Source organism: Tachyglossus aculeatus, chromosome X3 (assembly GCF_015852505.1).
Source record: "Tachyglossus aculeatus isolate mTacAcu1 chromosome X3, mTacAcu1.pri, whole genome shotgun sequence".
NCBI lineage: Eukaryota > Metazoa > Chordata > Mammalia > Monotremata > Tachyglossidae > Tachyglossus > Tachyglossus aculeatus.
In genome coordinates, this window is record NC_052099.1 from 32,749,762 (window position 1) to 32,775,271 (window position 25,510).

The 25,510-nt window shown below is 47.8% G+C and overlaps 1 protein-coding gene across 1 annotated transcript in view; it reads right to left on the minus strand.

The window, feature by feature from the left end:
• NFX1 (nuclear transcription factor, X-box binding 1) overlaps positions 1-25,510 on the minus strand; it is a 36,533-nt gene that overhangs the window by 6,318 nt on the left and 4,705 nt on the right. Inside the window, exons 2-20 of the mRNA XM_038770319.1 lie at positions 24,418-25,389; positions 20,932-21,093; positions 20,663-20,740; positions 19,484-19,589; positions 18,031-18,102; positions 15,404-15,543; positions 12,589-12,688; positions 12,288-12,505; positions 11,058-11,155; positions 10,939-10,969; positions 9,903-9,985; positions 9,293-9,401; positions 8,901-9,020; positions 8,297-8,376; positions 6,470-6,700; positions 2,653-2,726; positions 1,755-1,856; positions 1,328-1,369; positions 651-749 (exon numbers count right to left, since the gene is read on the minus strand). Coding sequence (XP_038626247.1) covers positions 651-749; positions 1,328-1,369; positions 1,755-1,856; positions 2,653-2,726; positions 6,470-6,700; positions 8,297-8,376; positions 8,901-9,020; positions 9,293-9,401; positions 9,903-9,985; positions 10,939-10,969; positions 11,058-11,155; positions 12,288-12,505; positions 12,589-12,688; positions 15,404-15,543; positions 18,031-18,102; positions 19,484-19,589; positions 20,663-20,740; positions 20,932-21,093; positions 24,418-25,389 — 2,917 coding nt within the window. The remainder of the gene's footprint in view (positions 1-650; positions 750-1,327; positions 1,370-1,754; positions 1,857-2,652; positions 2,727-6,469; positions 6,701-8,296; positions 8,377-8,900; positions 9,021-9,292; positions 9,402-9,902; positions 9,986-10,938; positions 10,970-11,057; positions 11,156-12,287; positions 12,506-12,588; positions 12,689-15,403; positions 15,544-18,030; positions 18,103-19,483; positions 19,590-20,662; positions 20,741-20,931; positions 21,094-24,417; positions 25,390-25,510) is intronic.

A 25,510-nucleotide genomic window follows, 5' to 3' on the forward strand; every position in this document is an offset into this window, starting at 1 on the left:
CTTGGGCAGAATCCTCGGCTGGATGGTCATTTTCAAGCGCTTAGTCCGTGCAGAACACGGGACCGAGTGCTTGGGAAGAGCACAACAGAGAAGCAGAGTGGGCCTGGGAATCGGAAGGACCTGGGTTCTAATCCCGACTCCGCCGCTCGTCTGCTGTGGGGCACTGGGCGAGTCACTATGCTTCTCTGTGCCTCAGTTCCCTCACCTGGAAAACGGGGATTAAGACTGTGAGCCCCCCGTGGGGCAACCTGATCACCTTGCAACCTCCCCAGCGCTTATAACAGTGCTTTGCACATAGTAAGCGCTTAACAAATACTATCATTATCATCATCATCAATGGCATTTGTTGAGCACTTACTAAGTGCAGGGCACTGCTCTGGGCGTTTGGGAGGGAGTTCAACAAAGGGAATAAGCAGACAGGTTCCCTGCCCATAACAAGCTTACAGTCTAGAGGAGGAGACAGGCATTAATACAAGTAATTTAAAACAAATAATTTAAAGATACGTACATCCGTGCTGAGGGCTTGAGGGTGGGGTAAACAGCAAACGTCCCAAGTGCTCAACAAATACCGTTTAAGAGAAAAAGCGTATCGGCATTTTGCAGCTTCAAAAGAATATACGGACAGGCGGATTATCATCCCTCGATCTTACCTTGCATCTTCCTTCAAACTATCACTGTACTTGGACTCCGCAGAGCGGACGTTGAACGGGTCAGAATCGTCACTGATATTAAGAGCTTCGGCAAAACGCCTGGGATAGAAAAAGACACGTCTTTCGGTGTAATTCGCCAAGGGGTCAAAATTCACGTCGAGGGGGACGCACACGGGCTAAAAAGTTGGGGAGAAGCGTCCCGTTTCGGCGTTTTTTTGAGGGCTTGGCGATATGGGGTTGGGTGAGAAGATCTAAAGTCTTAAGGCCGTTTTGGAGAGGAAAACAGGTCATTTTAACACCAGAGAACGGTGCATAAAAGATCGCTGTCACGGGAAAGGGGCGGACATCTGGCAGTCCCTTCAAGCCTGACGGATGAAATCCAAGTGCTTCTTGGGGACGTAAAATCCCGGGAGTCAAAGGATGGGGACAATAAGCCGTGGAGACGATCTTAAGTGGTAAGGATGTAGAGTGGCAATCCTGCCTCTACTCTTTCTTGGGACCCTAGAGCACATAAAGGGATGATGGACCTCCAAAAATGACCAGAAATGTACCATCCTCTCAGTAAGGAAAGTTGGGAACGAAATGCTTTCCGCCCCTCTGATAATGTGCTTCTCTCCCTTCATTTGTTTCTAAAAGAACCGAATGAAAAGGGGGAAAATACTCAGAAAGCCGCTCACCGGTTTCTTTCTTGGGCTAAACAGCTCTCGTCGCACTGAAGCCTTGATCGGGAAGCGGGGGGAAAAGGGACGTAATCAGAAATGGGGTTTCGCGACACAAAGGACACAAAGTCACCAGCATAAAAACGTACTTTGAACCAACGGGCCGTGGGTTCAGTGAAACAAGAGGAAGAGGGAGCCAGCCCCTCAGCGAAACTATTACCATCTATTATCCCATTACCGTACCACAGAATTGTGTTAATTGGCCTATTTTCATTTTCTTGTATTTCCTTTGGCTGTTCCCGTGTCTGAAGCGCTAGTACAGTGCTCTGCACATAGTAAGCGCTCAATGAATACGATTGATGATGAAGTGTTCACCCAGTTTAGAGGCCCAGTTTAAGTCTTAACGTCTTTTTCCTTCCCCTCCACGTTCCCCTCGTCTCTTTACCTCGCTTCGCGAATTTCTTTTTTGGTAATCAGCTTGCTGATCTCCACTGAGTCTCCAAGCTGTAGGTCTGTTAGTTTGGAAGCCATGGAGATGGCGGCGATCCTGAAAACAGTGGAGGAAATGATTTACATTAGGTTTCTAAACAAAATCTGACCAACTGCGGGTCACCGCCTTTCCAAACGGCCAGTAGGCCTGACTCTAGGAATTCAGAATCGCTTCGAGGTATTTATTATCCACCTTTCTCTGTGAGTCAGTCCTGTCACTGAAGTCGGTCAAAGATCGCTTCCAAACGGACTAGTCAGTTAACCGCATTTACTGAGCGCTCACTGCCTTCAGAGCACTATACTAAGCGCTTGGGATGCCCAACTTGTACTTCCCAAGCGCTTAATACAGTGCTCTGCACACAGCAGGCGCTCAATAAATACGACTGAATGAATGAGAGTAAACTACAACAGACACATCCCCTGCCCACAACACAATCACAAAGAATGACACCCCCATTCTCCCCTCCTCGGATACTCCAACCCGAAGGCTGAAGCCCCGATCTATCAATCAATCAATCGATCGTATTTATTGAGCGCCTACTGTGCGCAGAGCACTGTACTAAGCGCTTGGGAAGTCCAAGTTGGCAACCTATAGAGACGGTCCCTACCCAACAGTGGGCTCACAGTCTAGAAGGGGGTGACAGAGAACAAAACAAAACATATTAACAAAATAAAATAGATAGGTACAAGTAAAATAGAGTAATAAATAGAGTATCCCCCCCCCCCCGAATCCTTAAATCCACCCAGATCCTTCAACTGCTCTCCCTCTCTTTCCCCCCAGCCCCTTCCCTAGTTCCCACCAACTCCCTGGAAAAGGGCAAATCCAAAAAAAAAATAAATAACGTCGTCCCAACCTTTGGTAAGCACTAGTTGCCTCGGAGCAAATCATGGTCTCTTTTCTTCTTCCGCACTCACACTGAAGCTCTACCTGAAATATTCAAGGGGGATGTTTGGAAAAGTAAATGCCTACATGATGTCCGTGTTTACATGGGAGGTGTCGGTTATGTTTTACTCTCCTGAGCGCTTAGCACAGTGCTCCGAAGGCAGTAAGCGCTCAGTAAGGGAGAGGGTTAAGGACCCCGGCCTCTGGAACAGGGGTGAGTCCTCCAGCGGGGAAACAAGGGGCGGCTACCTCCCGGCCAACTTTCCCCTACTACTTAAGAGAAGCAGCGTGGCTCAGTGGAAAGAGCCCGGGCTTTGGAGTCAGAGGTCATGGGTTCGAATCCCGGCTCCGCCACATGTCTGCTGTGTGACCTTGGGCAAGTCACTTAACTTCCCGGAGCCTCGGTTACCTCATCTGTAAAATGGGGATGAAGACTGTGAGCCCCACAAGGGACAACCTGATCACTTTGTATCCCCCCCCCCCCAGCGCTTAGAACAGTGCTGTGCACATAGTAAGCGCTTAACAAATTCCAACATTATTATTATTATTATTATTATTATTACTTGTGTGATGAGCCCGTCGTTTCTAGATCGCGAGCCCGTCGTTGGGCAGGGATTGTCTCTATCTGTTGCCGAACTGGACTATCCAAGCGCTTAGTACAGCGCTCTGCACACAGTAAGCGCTCAATAAATACAACCGAGTGGATGAATGCTTCTAAGATTCAGGAAGTCCACTAGGCTACATCCCAAATTCATTCATTCATTCAATCGTATTTATCGAGCGCTTACTGTGCGCAGAGCACTGAAGCGCAGAGAATAATAATAATAATGATGGCCTTTATTAAGCGCTTACTATGTGCAAAGCACTGTTCTAAGCGCTGGGAGGGATACAAGGTGATCAGGTTGTCCCACGGGGGGCTCACAGTCTTCATCCCCATCTACAGATGAGGTCACCGAGGCACAGAGATGTTGTGACTTACCCAAAGTCACACAGCTGACAGTTGGCAGAGCCGGGATTTGAACGTGTGGAAGGATGCTCGACTCAGTGAATGAATGCTTCTAAGATTCAGGAATTCCACTAGGCTACATCCCAAATTCAATCATTCATTCAATTGTATTTATCGAGCGCTTACTGTGCGCACAGCACTGAAGCGCAGAGAATAATAATAATAATGATGGCCTTTATTAAGCGCTTACTATGTGCAAAGCAAGCGCTGGGAGGGATACAAGGTGATCAGGTTGTCCCACGGGGGGCTCACAGTCTTCATCCCCATCTACAGATGAGGTAACTGAGGCACAGAGAAGTTCGTTCATTCATTCGATCGTATTTACTGAGCGCTTACTGTGCGCAGAGCACTGTGCTAAGCGCTTGGGAAGTCCAAGTTGGCAACGTATAGAGACGGTCCCTACCCAACAGTGGGCTCCCAGTCTAGAAGTCACACAGCTGACAACTGGCAGAGCCGGGATTTGAACGCGTGGAAGGATGCCTGACTCGGTGAATGAATGCTTCTGTGATTCAGGAAGCCCACTAGGCTACACCCCAAATGCATTCATTCATTCAATCGCATTTATCGAGCGCTTACTGTGCGCAGAGCACTGGACTAAGCGCTTGGGAAGTCCAAATCGGCAGCAGATAGAGACGGTCCCTACCCAACCGCGGGCTCACAGTCTAAAAGGGGGAGACAGACAACAAAACAAATAAAACTAAACAAGTAAATACTAATAATAATGTTGCTATTTGTTAAGCGCTTACTACGTGCAAAGCACTGTTCTAAGCGCTGGGGTAGATACAAGGTAATCAGGTTGTCCCACGGGGGGCTCCCAGTCTTCATCCCCATTTTACAGATGAGGGAACTGAGGCCCAGAGAAGTGAAGGGACTTGCCCAAAGTCACACAGCTGACAATATTCCTCCCCTCCTACACATACACACAAACACAGGGTATTTGTTAAGCGTTTACTATGTGCCAGGCCCTGTATTCAGCTCTGGGGTAGATACAAACAACCCAGATTGAGCGCAGCCCGTGTCCCACGTGGGACTGGCAGCCTTAATAATAATAATAATAATAATAATGGCATTTATTAAGCGCTTACTATGTGCAAAGCACTGTTCTAAGCGCTGGGGGGATACAAGGTGATGAGGTTGTCCCACGTGGGGCTCACAGTCTTCATCCCCAGTTTACAGATGAGGGAACTGAGGCACAGAGAAGTTAAGTGACTTGCCCAAAATCACCCAGCTGACAAGTGGCGGAGCCGGGATTTGAACCCATGACCTCTGACTCCAAAGCCCGTGCTCTTCCCCACTGAGCCACGCTGCTTTAATCCCCATTTTACAGATGAGGGAACTGAGGCCCGAAGAATAATAATAATAATGTTGGTATTTGTTAAGCGCTTATTATGTGCAAAGCACTGTTCTAAGCGCTGGGGGAGATACAAGGTGATCAGGTTGTCCCACGCAGGGCTCACAGTCTTAGTCCCCATTTTACAGATGGGATAACTGAGGCCCAGAGAAGTGAAGTGACTTGCCCGAAGTCACACAGCTGACAAAGGAAAGAGGGAAGCAGCATGACACAATGGCTGGAGCCCGGGCCTGGGAGACAACAAGTCACGGATTCTAATCCCGGCTCGGCTACTTCTCTGCTGCGCGACCTTGGGCAAGTCCCTTCACTTCTCCGTGGAAAGAGCCCGGGCTTTGGAGTCAGAGGTCACGCGTTCAAATCCCGGCTCTGCCAATAGTCAGCTGTGGGACTTCGAGTAAGTCACAGCTTCTCTGTGCCTCAGTTACCTCATCTGTAGATGGGGATTAAGACTGTGAGCCCCCCGTGGGACAACCTGATCACCCTGTATCCCTCCCATTCATTCAATCGTAGTTATTGAGCGCTTACTGTGTGCAGAGCGCTGTACTAAGCGCTTGGAAAGTCCAAGCTGGCAACACAGAGAGACGGTCCCTACCCAACAGCGGGCTCACAGTCTAGAAGGGGGAGACAGACGACAAAATAAGACATGTGGACAGGTGTTAAGTCATCAGAATCTATATGTTGCCAATTTGTACTTCCCAAGCGCTTAGTACAGTGCTCTGCACTCAGTAAGCGCTCAATAAATACGATTGATGATGATCAGAGTAAGCAGAAGTAAAGCTTGATGCACATCAGTAACAAAACAAATAGTAAATATCATCATCATCATCATCAATCGTATTTATTGAGCGCTTACTGTGCGCAGAGCACTGTACTAAGCGCTCGGGAAGTACAAATCGGCAACATATAGAGACAGTCCCTACCCAACAGTGGGCTCACAGTCTCAAAATGTCTAAATATGTACAAGTAAAAATAAATGGAGTAATAAATCTGTACAAACATATATACAGGTGCTGTGGGGAGGGGAAGGAGGTAAGGTGGGAGGAGTAGGGGGAGAGGAAGGAGGGGGCTCAGTCTGGGAAGGCCTGCGCTTAGAACAGTGCTTTGCACATAGTAGACGCTTAATAAAGGCCATCATTATTCTTATTATTCTTATTATTCTCTCTGCTTCAGTTCCCTCACCTGTCTAATGGGGATTGAGACGGTGAGCACCCCCGTGGGAGAGGGATTGTGTCCAATTCGACTTGCTGGTATCCGCCCCAGCGCTTAGCAGAGCGACTGGCACACAGTAAGGGCTTAGCAGACAACCTTAATTATTATTATCCCAAACCCCCTACGCTCTCCAGGCTGGGCGGCGGAGGCGGCTGTCCCCAATGAACCGGCAGGCACAGGGGTGTCGGGAAGGAAACGGCGCCATCCGTTCGATTTACCTACCTCGGCTTTACAGCGGGTCGTGGGGCAGGGGGAGGAGGGGTGGCACTCGGCCGTACAAGGGTGACCGCAGTCCGGCCTGGGCAAGGTGCAGGCCTGCTTGCAGCCTTCGTCGAGGAGGCAGTCCCCTTTGTGACAGATCCTTTGGCACTTATGCATGCCACACCGCAACGTCCGGTTGCAGCTCAGCCCGCAGGAGATGTCCGTCAGGTGACAGGGGATGTTGCTCCGCAGCTGAGGGAGACACATTTTAGCATTTCCCCCGATTCCGCAACGGTAAATGTTTCTCTGAACAACGCTCCCGCTTTCTAAACGGTGGCGGACGACGCCAACGGACAGTCGGGTGCTCGAAACCCCGGTTACCTCCGGCGTACGTAATCGCATTTATTGAGCGCCGTGTACACATCACCGCACTAAGCCCTTGGAGGGCACAATATAACAGTTCCCTGCCTGCCATAGCAGCGTGCAGGCTACTTGATTCGGGGAACTCTATCCAAACAGTCAAATCGTGCTTTTGAGACGACGGCTCCCTCCCGGAGTGAGGACGGCGATGAACTAAGGAGGTAAATCAAACGTCGGCTATCGGTGGCTGCCACCAAGCAAACTCCAGACTTTTTACTGAGCAGGAAGGAGGGAAACCCTCCAGGAGCAACTACAAATGATGCATCTGAAAAGGGTTAAATATTCTAGGGTGCTTGGTGATTCTAAAGATGACGAAGGTACCGACGAATCATCCCCCCGATACACTAAATGGACTTTGAACCACCCTAAATCACTAATTCTTAGCTGATCGGCGGTTACTGTAACACGACGTTCCTCACGCATCTAACCTCCAGGTTCAGGGAGAACTCCCCCTGTGTAGATGGCAATCGGGTGGCTCTTTAAGCAGATTTTTTTTGGGGAAAAGGAAGCACGTAAACAGGCAGAACGGAACTAGTGACAAGTGCTGCGAAGTGAAGCAAGTATCTTAAAAGCGTACACCTGACACGTAAAACGGATGTATTGAGGCCTTCCCAGACTGAGCCCTCCCCTCCCCACAGCACCTGTATATATGTTTGTACCTATTTACTACTCTATTTTATTTGTACATATTTATTCCATTTATTTTATTTTGTTAATATGTTTTGTTGTCTGTCTCCCCCTTCTAGACTGTGAGCCCGCTGATGGGTAGGGACCGTCTCTATGTGCTGCGGACTTGCACTTCCCAAGCGCTTAGTACAGTGCCCTGCACACAGTAAGCGCTCAATAAATACGACAATGAATGTATTGAAGTGTCTGGACTTGGAGAAGTATTACACAGCTGAAGGCACAGCTACAGGCTCGGCAGAGTAAACAACGAGGATGCTTGCGCTGCTTTTATCTTACCTGTACACGTTAACATTTTAGTGCTGAAATTCAACAAGTGGTACCTTTCCACATCGCTCTCTGGTCAGAGTTAACAGCGATGACTATTTATTGTGTTCTTTATTCACATTAAAAATATATTTATAGAGGGTCGGTGCATTTCTTGGACCTTGGGAACCCGGGAAGATCCTCCCCATTGTTTCCTACGGAAATGAGCAAGGACTTCATTGGGCCCTCGACTTACCCCTATTTTCACGGACCCAATTACGTGCGTCAACTGGGGTTTTTCCACACAACTAGACTACAGGCTACCAGTTACAGAACTCGGGTGTGGGAAACGCTTCTTCAGCTGGAGAAGTGAGCAATCATCAATCGTATTTATTGAGCGCTTACTAGGTGCAGAGCACTGGACTAAGAGCAATCTGGGCCAGAGACGTCTGGCTGGAGCGAACGCTCTTGGTTTACCCCCCAGGGAGCCGTCCTTACCTCGTGCTTGCCTCTGCACCATTTCTGAGTGAGGTAAGTACACGGAGGGCACTTCTCCTCGCTATGGCAGGAGTGGAAAACTGCGGGAAAGAGGCAACAAAATTCCCGACATTTTCGTTACACGGAATCCCCAAACAGAGGTCGCGTTTCCGCACCAGCCCGATCGCATCTGACGCCTGTCGCCTTCTGTCATTTCGCCTGTCACGGAAATAAGCCTATAATGAGTCGGTCAGTCAACAGTATCGAGCGCTTGCGGTGGGCACAGCACTGTACTAAGCGCTTGAGACCGTACTACAGAACAATGTAACGGACACCGACCCTGCCCAAAGCGAGCTTACAGTCCAGAGGGGGAATACGGGGTTTCGTTTTTCCAGGACGCGGTCAGTGTGATTTACACGAAGAAGCGGCAGAACCTCCGACGCTGCTGGAGATGTTTCAAAAAAGCCAAAAGGGGAAAATAAGGAAGCAAGAAGAAACAGAACCGCGGTTCCTCGCCAGTTTAGGCAGTCACCAGCTTGGAGACGGGAGCGGGTGTGACTCGACGTCACGACCAGTCACTCGTGCGGCTCAAAGCCAAGGAAACCCGGAGAGAATCGGGACTTACCAGGGTGATCGCAGTCATGGAGCCTGGTGCATGTGTTCTTACACTCCGGTGGCCTGGTACCACAGGGAACTGGAGGGAAAATCACCGACTCGCCACAATAGCAGGTTAACTCATCAAAGCCTGACGAGGAAGACAAAATGCAACCGTCCCATGACTGGACCTGCGCGCTTCGGCCGCCAATTAAAAAGTTTCACAGACAGCCCGCGGTTCCTCTTGGGAAAAGGAGGATGAAAGAGCAGGGCACCGCCCAGAACTCGAAAGCTACTTCTACAAACTACTCCAGTTCCAGTGAAGCTGGGGCTCATATTTAAGCGGCAAACTACTCCAAACTTGAACCCCAGGACAAGTTTTAAGAGCGAAGGTGACCGCTGAGATTCCACCAACACACTCACTTGTCTGCCAGCATGTTTGGCAGTTGCCGCGGTGACAAGGATCCTCACATCGATGAAGGCCACAATTGAGTTTGTGTCCACAAATTAGAGGACACCTGTGCTCTTTATCCTAGGAAGAAACATTAGGCGGTTAAACGAAAGGGACGGCTTTCTTCATTTCAAATCCTCACCGACGCTCAAGGCAAAAGAAAAACAGAAGCAATCCCATTTCTCGGACGGCTCAAATCCTGGACTCATTCCCAAATGGATTGCTATTGAGATTGCTACCGGGGGCTAGTGGGTAGAGCACAGATCTGGGAGTGGGAAGGACCTGGGTTCCAATCTCGCCTCCGCCACTTGTCTGTTGTGGGCCTCGGGCGGGTCCCTTAACTTCTCAGTGCCTCAGTCACCTCATCTCTAAAATGGGGATTAAGACTGAGAGCCCCATGTGGGACAAGGACTGGGGTCCAACCCGCTCTGTTTGCACCCACCCCTGCATTTAGTACAGTGCCTGGCACATAATAAGCACTTCGCCAATGCCCCAATAATGATTATTATTTTGCCACTTGGCCAGCTTTATCCTTTCACATACATTTAGCTCAACACAACTATTTCTGGTTTGGAGACTCACCACACAGCAAATGTCGCTGCATTTGTGCCGGCCACACGATCGTTTCTTATTACACCTCTTGTTGCAAATAAAGGTATCGTCGGCTGTTGGTCAGATTCAGAAAACACAAAAAGACAAAGCACTGTCAACCCCCAAAGGCGAAAGTCACTTCTTGACTCTGACCGATAATTACAAACACACAAGGGCGATTCATTGACACAGATAAACGCAATATTATGGTTCCAAAGAAATGTTTAAGGGAGTTAGGCGACTTAATGCTTCTCTCTAAAGAAACACCTCCCAACTACCTGATTAATTATGCAACTATCCACTAGAGGAGAGGCTGGAAAGGCCCGGACTTTGCTCCCTCCTGGCGCTCTCTTTTCTTAATTTTTTGTTTTCTCGATATTTGTTAACTACGTCGCTACGTCCCAGGTAGTGTCCTAGGATCATCGGGTTGGACACAGTCTGTGTCCCACATGGAACTCACAGCCCTAATTCCCATTTTACGGATGACACCCCCATCCCCACTTCTCTCGACCCCCTCTTTTACTTTCCCATCCTTTCCAGCAATATCTTCGGAGATCTCCTCCCTCCTCTCCAATGCCACCCCCCTCCACATGCACATCAAATCCCATTCCCTCCCACTTGATAAAATCTCCTCAACCGCTCACTCTCCGTCGGCTTCTTCCCCTCTGCCTTTAAACAGGCCCAAGTCTTTTTACAACTAAGAGTTCACGATTTAAAATGCGGCGAGTTAAGCACGTCGAAGAAACAGTGGTCACCAATGCTAACCCAGAGCTAATCATTTTATATCTGATGAACGGTTCCTTCTCTTCTGAAAATTCTTTCCCTCTAGCACGTGCTTGATGTCTGAAGAACTGTCAAAAAGACATCGGGTCCCCGCAGTTTTGTTACAAATGTCAACGGCATCCCAATATACCGCGCACCTCGCGTACGATACTTTCAGTTCTATTTCCTTTCCCACAGCATTTTTCAGCTTGCGGGTTTTAGCCGCCAAATGTCCTAGGTTAGAAATTTCCATGATCTTACTTACTTTGGGTTTTAAGGAGGGCGCAAGGAAGTTCCTAAAAAACAAAGAAATCGTCATCAGACTGCAGAGAAGACTGGCGTCTTTTTAACAGAACCGGGAAGGGAATTTTATCTTGAATTTACCTTCGTTTTGGAGCCACACCTACAGGAAATGTTGGAGGTGCGAGAGCAAGGACCGCAGTTTCCTTCATGACAGAGGCTCTCACAGGTGTGAACGAAATCTAAATACACACAGGAATTTGCCGAGTGACAAAAGATTTTTCACATTTTAGCACAGCTGTGGAAATGCTTATTTCCAACAACTACCCTTCCCCACAGCACCTGTATATATGTATATATGTTTGTACATATTTATTACTCTATTTATTTTACTTGTACATACCTATTCTATTCATTTTATTTTGTTAGTATGTTTGGTTTTGTTCTCTGTCTCCCCCTTTTAGACTGTGAGCCCACTGTTGGGTAGGGACTGCCTCTATATGTTGCCAATTTGTACTTCCCAAGCGCTTAGTACAGTGCTCTGCACATAGTAAGCGCTCCATAAATACGATTGATGATGAAATAACTTGCTCTCCCTCCGACCAGCGCCTGTCACCTTCCTCTCCCAACACACTCCTTGAGAGAAGCAGCGTGGCTCAGTGGAAAGAGCCCGGGCTTTGGAATCAGAGGTCGTGGGTTCAAATCCCGGCTCCGCCAACTGTCAGCTGTGTGACTCTGAGCAAGTCACTTAACTTCTCTGTGCTTCCCTCATCTGTAAATGGGGATGAAGACTGTGAGCCCGCCGTGGGACAACCCGATCACCTTGTATCCCCCCAGTGCTTAGAACAGTGCTTTGCACATAGTAAGCGCTTAATACCATTATTATTATTCCTACTCACTCAGGACAGGTATTGGAACGGGGGGGGAGGGAGAAGGAAGGAGGATGATAATAATAATAATAATATTAGGTGTTAAGCACTTGCTAAAGCACGGGGTGGTACAAGAGAAGATAATCTTAGATTATCTAAGATACAAGATAATCAGGTCCCATGTGGGACTCACGCTCTAAGTAGGAGAGAGCCCCATTTTGCAAATTAGGGAACGGAGGCACAGAGTACATCCCAAGCGCTTAGCACAGCGCTCTGCACGCGGTAGGCGCTCAATAAATACGACTGAACGGATGAAGTGACTTGGTTGAGGTCGCACGGCAGGATCAGAACCCAGGTCTTGATTTCCGAGACTTTGCTCTATCCCTCTGCCACGCTGCTTCTCTCCGGCCGGGTAGGGGACCTCCCCTCCACCTTCCCCTCTTTCCCCCTCCCCTTAAGGGACACCACAAAACCTCCGAGGAAACTTCAAATTCTTTTCAGTTACCTATGGAGCCACAAGGCAGGGGCTTGCCACAGATCTTTCCACAGGACGGGATGGGGTCCAGGCACGTTTTCCGTTCCGCGCTTCCGCATTCCGGTAATTTACTAAGAGGAGTTTGCCCACACGGGCAGAACTGCACTAAATGTGGGAGTCGTGGGCACGGATGGCAGGGCCGAGGGTGGCAGACTTGGGAACAGAGATGGTTTCCACATTTTAAGGCCCTGAAAAGACAACGCGATACCGCGTGACTATCGATTAAGACACAATTTCCCCTTTCACGTGTTGAAATAGAATCGAACCTTACTTGCCACATATCTTTAAGCAGCTGAAGTCCCCAAAGCCATCAGACGGTTTTGTGTTTGTTCCACATAACACATCTTGTGAGGTGCTCCCACAGTAACATACTTAAGAAAAACAGATTCCAAAAACAAAAGGTCATTAATTCGTTGTAAAGGGTTTTAAAACGCGTCTTAAAGCATAACAACTCAACCTGAAAACCCTAAAAAAACTTTCTGACCACGATGAGACTATTCCCTACACTGACTAATTACTCTAAATGCATTATATTCCGAGAAGTTGAATTTAGCGGGCTGTTTTCTAATGGGCCAAGCTGATCAGAAATCACCTCCTAAAAACGCAAATCAAAAATCATCCTTCCCCATGAGTCCTGAAGAGGGTATATAAAGTGGAAGATAGCCCAAATTCAAAGCGGTGGCTGAAGATGTGTTTGAAGAAGAGAAGGCGGGGGCCGGGACAGAAAACCTGGACGATGGGTGACCGAGGTGACTCTCTTCTCTTCTAGACTGTGAGCCCACTATTGGGTAGGGACCGTCTCTATATGTTGCCAACTTGTACTTCCCAAGTGCCTAGTACAGTGCTCTGCACACAGTAAGCGCTCAATAAATACGATTGATTGATTGAGGTGGGCTAAGAAATCCAGAGGAGCAAGAGATGACCTTAGACAAGAATGTAACAGAACCGGGTGAACTGAAAAACAATGCAGAATAATAATAACAGCATTTGTTAAGGGCTTAATACGTGCCAAGCACAAGGAGGTAGTTCTCTAGAAATTACTTATCCGTATTAATGCCTGTCTCCTCCCTCCAGACTGTCAGCTCTTTAGGAGCAAGGGATAATAACAACAACAATAATAATAATAATGACGGCATTTGTTAAGCGCTTACTACGTGCAAGGCACTGCTCTAAGCACTGGGCACTGCTAATTCCGTGGCACTGTACTCTCCCCAAGCATTTAGGACATAGTAAATCCCCAATGAATCTGTTTGACTCCTCGGTAGGGTAGGCCCAGATCGCTTGGAATCGAAGGTGAGTTCACGCAAAACCTTGCGTCGAGGAAAGCCAGAGCTGCAGTGTTGCCAGAAACGTCTCAGCGTGCCAAGCTCAGGCGGCCTCGTGTTCTTGGGAGGAATATCCCCTAATTCCCAACAGCGCTCTAGCCAAAGGCACAATGAGTGCGCTGGGAAACATCTGCTACGGCCCAACTGAATGTGGAATGTGTTGGACGGGAGCCCTGTCCTGAGGAACCGCGAAGGAAAGGGGAGGGGAGGAAAGTCCAAAGTCTTTATTCCGCTATTCTTCCTTCGCTCCTCAAAAGGAGCATCAGCCCCCCTGCCCAACGTCAGAATCTGGGGCTACAACTGGACCTGCTTGGAGTACTGTGGACGGTCTAATGAAAGATGTCCTCCAAAAACCGAAGGTCTTCTCCAAGACACAAACAGAAACCACTCGCCTCGCCCAACAAACTGGGAACTACTTTAGAAGAGGAAACGTGGAGAAGCAGAGTGGACGGGGGAGGCCAGTAGCTGCGAGTATCTGTAAGGACACAGTAGGTGGAAACAAAGTTGGACAGAAAGTTGAACAGAAAAAAAAGAACACCATTAGGTTCAGGAAGGATCTGCATAAATTAAAGGGAAAAAGGTCTATGAGTCACGAGGGAAAAAAGCTAGGGATGGGAGATGGGCCATTCCTGACCAGAATGATTTTCTAGGATGACATCCAATCCTATTCCTCTAAGAATCCTGGCTCGTTGACCCGAGATTGCTTATGTTACATAAAAACCGGCTGACCCAGATACCTTATTAAAAAAAAAAATGGGTGTGGGAGGAAAAAGAAATTTACGCATCCTTTTCAGTTCCAAATGACATTTTAAGGACTGTCAAACTGGAAGAGTATGTGTCTTCTCTGCCCATCCAGAAAACCTCATTAACACAAGAATAGCCCAGTATAAAACAGGGAAGAGCTACACGGGTCCCAGAAACATGCAACATGGGGTCAGCCAGGGGCCTACGAAAAAATAGACTGATCCATAAAATGATATAAACACTCAACTTCTCTTTCTAGTTTTTCTGCTTGGGCTCTCAGGTTGTGTGAAAGAGGGTGGAATGTTTGCAGACTGGAGAGTGGGAAGTGCCATGGGTGGTTTCTATGCGTGGTCAGAAATGGTTTCTCCGACTCCTCACAAAACTCATCTAAAATAATTCCGGAAGCCCGAAGATGCCCGAGATAATGACCTGAAAACCTTTTCTATAGATTTTGTCGTTACCTAAGAAGTCGGTCCATTTTGCGGACGAAGGAGCGGGGGGGTTTTCTCTAAAAACTCCCAGAGCGGGGATTTTCAAAGTCTATCCACAACTACATCCTGTGACAAGCCAGATTCCGATCAACTCCCCTCACCATCCCAAAAAGAAAAGCGGGCCTGGACGGCTTCCAGCCTTTTGAGAAGGAAAATGTTGGAATCCCCGTTCTGTCTACCCGCCAAAGTCACCGAGCTCCCTCGTCCACCCTGCAAGCCCTTGAATTAAGAAGGGGCTTCTCTAAAATAATTCTGCTGCCACAGGCATCCACTTCAGGGCATGAAGTCAGACAGCCCTTCTGGTCTCAAGACGATCCACGAGTTAATCAAATAAACAGGTTCCTTGGATCAGCCTGATGGTGATTCTCATTACGGACCCTAGACTAAACTCAGAAATGAGAAAAATCACACACCCTGGAACCCGCCAAACGACATTTTTACGTCGGATTGTAAAATTAGGATCTTAACCTACACCAATGATTGCGTGATGATTTCGGGGAAGAAAATCGAAACCACAAATACGTACCCTGCTGTAGTATAAGCTGGCAAGGTTGGCACTGGCCTCCATGGCACAATTCAGCACAGCTGTGCTGACCACAATTCAGAGGACTCCCACACACGTTAGAACAGTGAATTGTGTTGGCTTGTCCACAGCGAACTGAATGACTGAACACATCAAATACATCACCATTAGCCAGAGCTTTTTGAGCCTAAATAACTTAAACCTAAGGTTTGTAGTAGTTACTCTGAAACACACGTTCCCTTGGAGAATAATACGGATTTATTTTGATACCAACGATTCGAAATTCTACGGGCGAGCTTGTATTTGTAAATCAGACCTGTTGCGGATTTTAGGTTTGGAAACCACAGGCCTCCGTGTGACCCAGGGGACATGAACCCCGCCAAGTTTGCTTTTGGGAAACTTTGCCCCGACCTTTGTTTTAACCTTGTAGAAAATTTCCAAAAGCCTCGGAATGAGGACGGGGGAATACAGTGGCGTCAGAGAAGCAGCTGTGGCTTAGTGGAAAGATCATGGGCTTTGGAGTCAGAGGTCATGGGTTCGAATCCCAGCTCTGCCACTTGTCAGCTGTGTGACTTTGGGCAAGTCACTTAACTTCTCTGGGCCTCAGTTCCCTCATCTGCAAAATGGGGACTAAGACTGTGAGCCCCATGTGGGACAACCTGATAACCTTGTATCTTCCCCAGTGCTTAGAACAGTGCTTTGCACATAGTAAGCGCTTAACAAATACCATTATTATTTTTTTCCTGTATATATGTATATATGGTTGTACATATTACTCTATTTATTTATTTTACTTGTACATTTCTATCCTATTTATTTTATTTTGTTGGTATGTTTGGTTTTGTTCTCTGTCTCCCCCTTTCAGACTGTGAGCCCACTGTTGGGTAGGGACTGTCTCTATGTGTTGCCAATTTGTACTTCCCAAGCGCTTAGTACAGTGCTCTGCACATAGCAAGCGCTCAATAAATACGATTGATTGATTGATTGTCAATTACCAGAGACTTAAAAAGCAGATGTGAGGGCAAATGAAACCAGATGAAAAAAGAAGAGCCCGAATCTTGCAGAAGTCACCTTCAGGAGCACTATGAGAAGGATGGAAGTGCTCTTTCCTCGATACCGACGATGGCAGCACCTCAATCTGGAATGACCCCAGCCGTCATTCATCCATTCACTCAGTTATATTTATTAAGAGCTTACTGTGTGCAGGGCACTGTACTAAGCGCTTGCCCTGGCATGGAGATCACACCCAACCCCCCGCCTCTGCCTCCTGCCAGGATAGCTATGTCTTTGATTCATATCTGTAGATCACCAAAAACTGTATCTGTTGGGCATCTGCTATGTGCCAGGCACTGTCCTAAGCGCTGAGGTAGACACGTTTCAGTGCAAAGCACACCCATTTGGAAATCCGATTGAGAAAAAGATCGATCTTCATAATAATAATGACGGCATTTATTAAGCGCTTACTACGTGCAAAGCACTGTTCTAAGCGCTGGGGAGGTTACAAGGTGATCAGGTTGTCCCACGTGGGGCTCAGTCCTAATCCCCATTTTACAGATGAGGTAACTGAGGCCCAGAGAAGTGAAGTGACTTGCCCAAAGTCACAAAGCTGACAAATGGCGGAGCCTGGATTTGAACCCATGACCTCTGACTCCAAAGCCCGGGCTCATTGAACCAATGCACAGTCCAATGGTGTGGCCTAGAGGAAGACTGTGAGCACACTGTTGGGTAGGGACCGTCTCTCTATGTTGCCAACTTGTACTTCCCAAGCGCTTAGTACAGTGCTCTGCACACAGTAAATGCTCAATAAATACGATTGAATGAATGAATGGGAGTCAGAGGACCTGAGTTCTAATTCCAGTTCTGCCTCCTGTGTGTGACTTTGGGCAAGTCGCTTCACTTTTCTGTGATTCCGTTTCCTCACCTGTAATAAAGGGATTCAATCCTACTCATCATCATCATCATCATCAATCGTATTTATTGAGCGCTTACTGTGTGCAGAGCACTGTACTAAGCACTTGGGAAATACAAGTTGGCAACACATAGAGACGGTCCCTACCCAACAGTGGGCTCACAGTCTAAAAGGGGGAGACAGAGAACAAAACCAAACATACTAACAAAATAAAATAAAAAATAAAATAAAATAAAAATAAAATAAAACCCCCGCCTACTTAAGACTGAGAGCCCCATGGGGGACAGGGACTCTGTCCGCCCCGATTCGCCAGCGTCCAGTGAAAGGAAAAGGGGGAAACGAAAACTGAAGTTGTGAGGTAGACGGAAAGAGGAAATCCTAATTATTGTGGTATTTCTTAAGTGCCTTCTTTGTGCCAGGCACTGAACTAATCACGGGTGGATACAAAACAAGTCGGGCTGGACACAGTTCCCGTCCAGGTGGGGCTCACAGTTTCAACCCCTGATGAGGTAAGTGAGGCCCAGAGAGGTGAAGTGACTTACCCAAGGCAATACAGCAGACAAGTAGCGGAGCCTGGATTAGAACCCATGACCTTCCGACTCCTAGACCTGAGCTCTAGTCGTTATACTATACATCTATCCAATCCTCACTTGTACAGGGAGATGGGTAAGTATTAAACAGGGACAGACATCAGTTGGTCGGGGAATAATTCCAATCTCACCTTGTTCGTCCACATTCACAGGTTTTGATCATAGAGGCCGGGCAGGATGGGCAAGGTCCTGGATGGCAGAGACTTAAATAAATAAAAAAAAAAAAAAGGAAAGGCTAATGAACCCACCAATTCACAACCGTTTTGTCATATTCATGCTGCAGAATGTTTTCTATGTCTTAAAGATGCTAAAATATCTAGGCAATAAAGGCTATACTGATCCTCTTTATTCCTTGGGATGAAGTTGGTAATTAATGCCTTGAATTTATAATTTTATGTTCAATCCCGGAAACAGGGCCAGGGAAAACCGCTGAACACTGAGCCTAGTCCCGAATCCCTTTTGGCGAAGCGGGGGTGGGAGAGGGGTAAAGGCAGACTGACCGCTGACGGATTATTCGGGTCTCTGGGGGTCTGGGAGCAGGGCCAGTCAGCCAGTAGTATTTATTGAGCGCTTACTGTGTGCAAAGCGCTGTGCTTAGTGCTCGGGAGAGGACAATACAGACACAGACACATTCCCTGCCCACAACGAGCTAACAGTCTAGAGGGTGTGTGTGTATGCGTCAATATTCATTCATATTTACTGAGCACTTACTGCGTGCAGAGCACTGAACTAAGCGCTTGGGAAGTACAAGTCGGCAACTTAACAGGTGGGGTTTACTTCCATTTGACTCACAGAGCCCCAAGTCGGATGTTTTCCCATCAGAGAAACACGATTCCTTGGTCTTAGTTAAAAACGCCAAGGGGGGACCATCATCATCATCATCATCAATCGTATTTACTGAGCGCTATGTGCAGAGCACTGTACTAAGCGCTTGGGAAGTACAAATTGGCAACATATAGAGACAGTCCCTACCCAACAGTGGGCTCACAGTCTAAAAGGGGGAGACAGAGAACAAAACCAAACATACTAACAAAATAAAATAAATAGGATAGATATGTACAAGTAAAATAAATAGAGTAATAAATATGTACAAACAGATATACAGGTGCTGTGGGGAAGGGAAGGAGGTAAGATGGGGGGGATGGAGAGGGGGACGAGGGGGAGAGGAAGGAAGGGGCTCATCAGCCGGGAAATAGTGTCCTGAAAAGGCCCCGAAACCAGCCAGTCCACAGAACCACGCCACGGGTCCCAAAGATGCCGAGGAGGAATGGGAACGGCGCGCGGGGGGGGGGGACCCTCCTTCACAGCCTCGGGACCGCTCGGCCTGCGAACAGGCGGCGGAGGAAAGGAAAAGGTGACACCGTGAAAGCGTGAATGCTGAGACAAGGTACCACTTTCCCCCTACAGATCCAGATCTGATCTCCAGGGAAGGATGGGGTGTGTGTGTGTGGGGGGAACCTCTGCTACTCGGGTCTTAAACCCGGATTACAACGCCCGAGTCGGTTAGCCAATCTCCAATATCTTCCAGTTAAGTGGAAACAAGGAATGAGGAGGACACATTTCGAACGACTAACGTGTACTTACAGGTTACAGGGATGCGGACAGTCCTGGCCTGGCCGTTTCTTTCTACAGAGCTCACCACAGCTGTGGGGAATTTCATTTCTGTTCCATTCTGGATTCTTCACCTTGCCTAAAAACATATCATCATCATCATCAATCGTATTTATTGAGCGCTTACTATGTGCAGAGCACTGTACTAAGCGTTTGGGAAGTACAAATTGGCAACATATAGAGACAGTCCCTACCCAACGGTGGGCTCACAGTCTAAAAGGGGGAGACAGAGAACAAAGCCAAACATACTAACAAAATAAAATAAATAGAATAGATATGTGCAAATAAAATAAATAAATAAATATACATATCCATTTATTCTGTGAACGACACGCTGCACACCTGATATTCCCAAACAACACCTCATTTGAATAACAGTAAGAAAAGATGAAAAACGCAACTGAAGATGTCCACGGGTCTACAAATATAAAATGGAAGCAACAGGCAACCTGGTTTTGGGGCCCGGGGGACCCTGTGTGGGATAGCGACTCTGTCCAACCTGATTATCTTAGAATATCTATCCCAGTGCTTGACATGTAGTAAGCGCTTAACAAAAGCCACCGTTATCATCATCATCTAGGGGTTTGGTTGTAGCAAGAGGTTACTCTATCCCCTGCGTAGCAGCATCTTAAAGCCCCTGGGATATAACAATATGCAGTTTCAAGGCTGAGAGCCCACACTCTCCCAAATCCCCAAGCCCCAGGTCCAAGAATTTGGGAATGTTGGGATCCACTGACTTCCAAGGTCAGGGTCACTAGGATCAAGAAGCCCCTTCCACGATCGGGACTCGGGACGATCGCCCGATTGCAGCTCTACCTCCGGACGGACCCAAGAGTTTACATTTCAAACATGCTTCGCTGACCATTTTAAGCCTTCTGGGGAAGGAAGCCAGGGAAGGACCGGCTCCAGGTTTCTGAGGGAAAGTAAAGGAAAGGCATAAACCCAAGAACAAATATCAAAGCTGAGTGAAGTTCTAATTACTCTGTTGAAACACGGCCAATAGCTACCAGTTCTGTGACTCATTTATGGAAGTTCATGGTTTTTGGGGAAGTGTTACTAGGTCGATTCTGTTCAGAAGTCTGGAAGGATACGCTACCTTTGACATTTGGGGCTGAAACGCGCATTGGAGTACTGTTGCAAAGTAACACTCACCACAGAAACAAGTATACGTGCCGGGAACTCGGGCTGAGACGTTTTGACAAGCCGGGCATCGCCAACCGCTGTTCCCATCTGTCAAGAAAAACGTCAGTCGGGGTGGGTAAAAAATTAAAAACCGGCCCAACGTCATCTGTGCCGCGCGGCGAACGTCTAGTAAACAATTACAATTTCTGACTAGCTTCGAGTCGAGTTTATTCTTGCAATAACCCATCCACTGGGATTTTTCTTTCGACTGGTTACGCAGGAAGAGAAAGCCCACTAACCTTCCGCTTGGGCTGAGGGTGACCGTGCCCATTTCTTAATGCAGTTCAGGTGAAACACGTGGTAGCAGCTCTGACAGCTCCACACTGGAACCATCATCCGAATCACCTCGCAACACACCAGGCACTCGTATTTTTCCGAAGTGAGCTGCTCTATTAGGGATCCTTACGAAACGTAAGAGAGGACAACAGAAAAATCACTCCAGTCTTTAATGTCACGTGTTGAAATAAAACATGCAGTGGGGCACGCCCTTGAGAAGGGAAACCCAAAACCCAACTGGTTTTGAGAGAACCGGTCCTAGTGTTTAGTACAGTGCCTGGCACATGGTAAGCACTTAAATGCAATATTAAAAAAAAAGCAGTGTGACTTAGAATCCGGGTCCTCTGACTCCGGGGCTCATGCCCTTTCCACTAAGCCTGGTGTGACTATCAATCAATCAATCAATCGCATTTATTGAGCGCTTACTATGTGCAGAGCACTGTACTAAGCGCTTGGGAAGTACAAATTGGCAACACATAGAGACAGTCCCTACCCAACAGTGGGCTCACAGTCTAAAAGAAGTCAAGTCATTTACCTTCTCTGTGCCTCCACTTCTTCACCTACTATAAAATGGGATTCTTCATCTATAAAACGGGATTTCTTCATCTATAAAATGGGGATTCAATGTCTGTTTTCCTTCCTGCTTCAACCTTGAGCCTCGCCTGGGATAGGAACTGTTTCCAACCAGATGACCCTCTATTTACTCCACTGCTTAGCATATATAAAAAGCCCTTCACAAATACCACAAGTATTATTATTGTTGTTCTGAAGAGTGACTTTCAGAAGGGATTAAGCCATTATGCTTCATCCCTGGCCATGAGAACCGTGTGAATTTCCAGGCTTGTTGTGATGACCTAGGAAGAAGGGGAAAATGAATGAAGAACCTCTTCTTCTCTGTTGAAGAAAGGCAGGTAACAACCTTTAACAGCTGTAGTATCTGCCCTTTTTGTTGGTTGGTCGCCGCTTATGTGGGGCTAAAACACTTGGAACAGTGACCCAATCCTCAGCCGTAGTGTACAAATGCCCACTGTTGGGTAGGGACTGTCTCTATATGTTGCCAATTTGTACTTCCCAAGCGCTTAGTACAGTGCTCTGCACATAGTAAGCGCTCAATAAATACGATTGATGATGATGATGACGACCTCCACACGTGCAGTCCTGAGAGGGAAGGAGAGCTAGGCGGCAAGGCAAGCTAGGCAGGCTTTCCTCGTGAAGGCTTGTCTACCCTTCTGCTGATGTTGAAAAGTTTCAGAGCGGAAAACATTTGCCAAGAAAAAAAAATAAGAAAGAAGCACAGAACATTTCCAAAGAACCTACGGCATCCTAGTGCAAGGACTGAAGATGGGAGTTGTTGGGGAAGAAGAGGACTGAAAAATTTTAGACTGTGAGCCCACTGTTGGGTAGGGACTGTCTCTATATGTTGCCAATTTGTACTTCCCAAGCGCTTAGTACAGTGCTCTGCACATAGTAAGCGCTCAATAAATACGATTGATGATGATGATGATGATGATGATGATAGTAAGTGCTCAATAAATACGATTGATGATGATGATGATGATGAAAAAGAGGTGGGGAAAGGGACACCCGGTAAGTTCTAGCCCAGGACACAGTGACCTTTGGTCCCCTCCAAGGACACACCCTCTCTTGAATTCCCAACTACCCTAAAATAAGCCGACTCTGGAACCAAACAACAATCCAGGGGGTGTCACCGCTTCCTTGGGCGGGATGGGCTGACACCAGCTATCTGCTATGACCATGCCCTCCTTTAAAAAAAAAAAACCAAAAAACTATACTTGTTAATCGTTAATTATATGCCAGGCATTGTACTAAGCACTAGGGGGATACGAGCAAATCATCATCAATCGTATTTATTGAGCGCTTACTGTGTGCAGAGCACTGTACTAAGCGCTTGGGAAGTACAAATTGGCAACATATAGAGACAGTCCCTACCCAACAGTGGGCTCACAGTCTAAAAGGGGGAGACAAAACCAAACATACTAACAAAAAAAAATAAATAGAATAGATATGTACAAGTAAAATAAATAGAGTAATAAATATGTACAAACATATATACATCTATACAGGTGCTGTGGGGAAGGGAAGGAGGTTAAGATGGGGGGGATGGAGAGGGGGACGAGGGGGAGAGGAAGGAATGCGCTCAGTCTGGGAAGGCCTCCTGGAGGAAATCAGGTTGAACACAGTCCCTGTCCTACGCTGGGCTTCCAGTCTTAATCCCCTTTTCCCAGACGAGGGAACTGAGGCCCAGAGAAGTGAAGTGACTTGCCCCAGGTCACACAGCGGACCGGAGGCGGAGCCGGGATCAGAACCCAGGTCTTTGTGACTCCCAATCTTGGACTCTATTCCCCAAGGCCTGGGATCTTGGGGACCCCACGTGCATCCAACCTGATTATCTTTTACTTAATACAGTGCCCGGAGCCCGTTGTTGGGTAGGGACCGTCTCTATATGTCACCAACTTGTACTTCCCAAGCGCTTAGTACAGTGCTCTGCACACAGTAAGTGCTCAATAAATACGACTGAATGAATGAATGGTACAGTTAGTATACAACAAATACCATCTAAAAAAAAAAGGAGAGGGGAAGGAAACCCTCCCACGAGGAAGCTGAGGAACAGTCCCGTGGCAAGCAGTGTAGCCTAGTGGAAAGAGCAAGGGCCTGGGAGATGGGGGACGTGGGTTCCAATCCCGACTCTGTCCCGTGTCTGCTGTGTGACCTTGGGCCTGTCACTTCACGTCTCTGGGCCTCAGTTACCCCAACTGCAGAATGAAGATTCGATACCTTTTCTCCCTGTTACTTAGACCGTGAGCCCCATGTGGGACAGAGACTCATTACCTTGTATCCACCCCAGTGCTTAGGACGTAGTAAATGCCTAACAAGTAGCATTACGGGAAGAAAAAAAAAGGCAGCCGTAGCAAAAATGGAAGGAGGAATCCCACAAGATTGCAGCTTGTGGACGGCAGGAGTTTACCCAGAGTCTACCACCTCTACTGTACTCTCCCAAGCGCTTAGTACAGTGCTCCACACCAGTACACACCCAATAAATGCCACTAACTGATCCTTACTCCATTCTTCCTGGCTCCCTCCACGTAGCAAAACAGCGTGGCTCAGTGGAAAGAGCCCGGGCTTGAGAGTCACAGGTCATGGGTTCTAATCCCAGCTCCGCCACTGACCAGCTGTGTGCCGTTGGGCAAGTCACTTAACTTCTCTGTGCCTCAATTACCTCACCTGTAAAATGGGGATTAAGACTATGAGCCCCACGTGCGACAACCTGATCAGCTTGTATCCCTTCGGCGCTTAGAACAGTGCTTCGCACATAGTAAGCGCTTAACAAATATCATTATTATTATCTCCCATTACCCTTCCTTCCCTCTTCTCCCCTCTCCTTCGAACATTTTTTTTTTTCCTAGTTTAATCGACCCAGTTAAACTTACCTGTATAGGTTTCTTTGTTCTCCGGCACCTCACTCTTCTTTTTCCAACCAAGCTGAGTCACCCTGGGCTCCTTCTGCCTTCTCCCAGCGCATTTCTCCGGCTCAACCCCCGCGTGAAAGCCTCCGGTGATCGTCCCTCTCTGGTCAGTAGCCTTCTGCGGCCTTTCTTTGGCGACGCACGAAAGGGAGCTTTTGGCTCTCGTGTTTCTATTCCTTTTCCCCTCCTGCGGCTTCGGAATTTCTTTATCTGGCGGGGCCTGGCACCACTCGGACTCCCGGGAATCTCTCTTCTTTGGAAACGGAAGCCTCTTCTGTTCACCGCAACCAAGGGCACAGGCGTCGAAGCCTGTTTTTCCGTCTGCCGCTCGGGAAGGTTCGGCCTGAGCCGGACTCGCAGGGGGTGCGGCCTCCGACATCTCTTCTTTCCGCTGGTTCCATTCAGACTTGGCTTTTCCTTTCTCTTCCCTGCCCAACCCGTGCACCGGATGGGCTCTTTTCTTCGGTTTCGCTCCTCTGTTCTCTTCGTTACCGATATCCTTTTGGCCCTCGGAACAAGTCAAGCTGCCGTGCTCTTTGGGATCTACTCCCCGTTCTGATTCTGGCGCCGTATCTGAACGACCCGGTCTCGCGGCAGAATGGGGAAGAGTTGGTTTTGCCTGGGATCTGGAAGACTTCCTTCTGCCGGATTTCGGCCACTGATAGTGCTGAAACTCCTGGTTCTTGGACGTTTTGTTGAAAGTCCCGACCTTAGGAAAAGTCTCTTTGGCCCTAAACTTGTTTTCCGGATCACTGGGATCCTGCTGGTTCCCGATACGGGTCTCGGGGGCAGGATCCTGACGAGAAAATTGCCAGGGAGGTGGTGGGTTATTATTGCTATTATTTCTTCTCTGATTCTTACTGTAATCCAGTCTTCTCAGACTTCTGCAACTGGGATGAGAATTCCGACTCTCTCGAGGAAGTAAAGCCGCTGCCTCTGGATCAAAAGCCAAGAGATTGAAATGATTTTAATTACTAAATCGGTGACATTCACCGGATATCCCTAAGACTGAGGTCCAGGAGAACTAAATTAAGAGCAAGTACAAAGTCCCACCCAA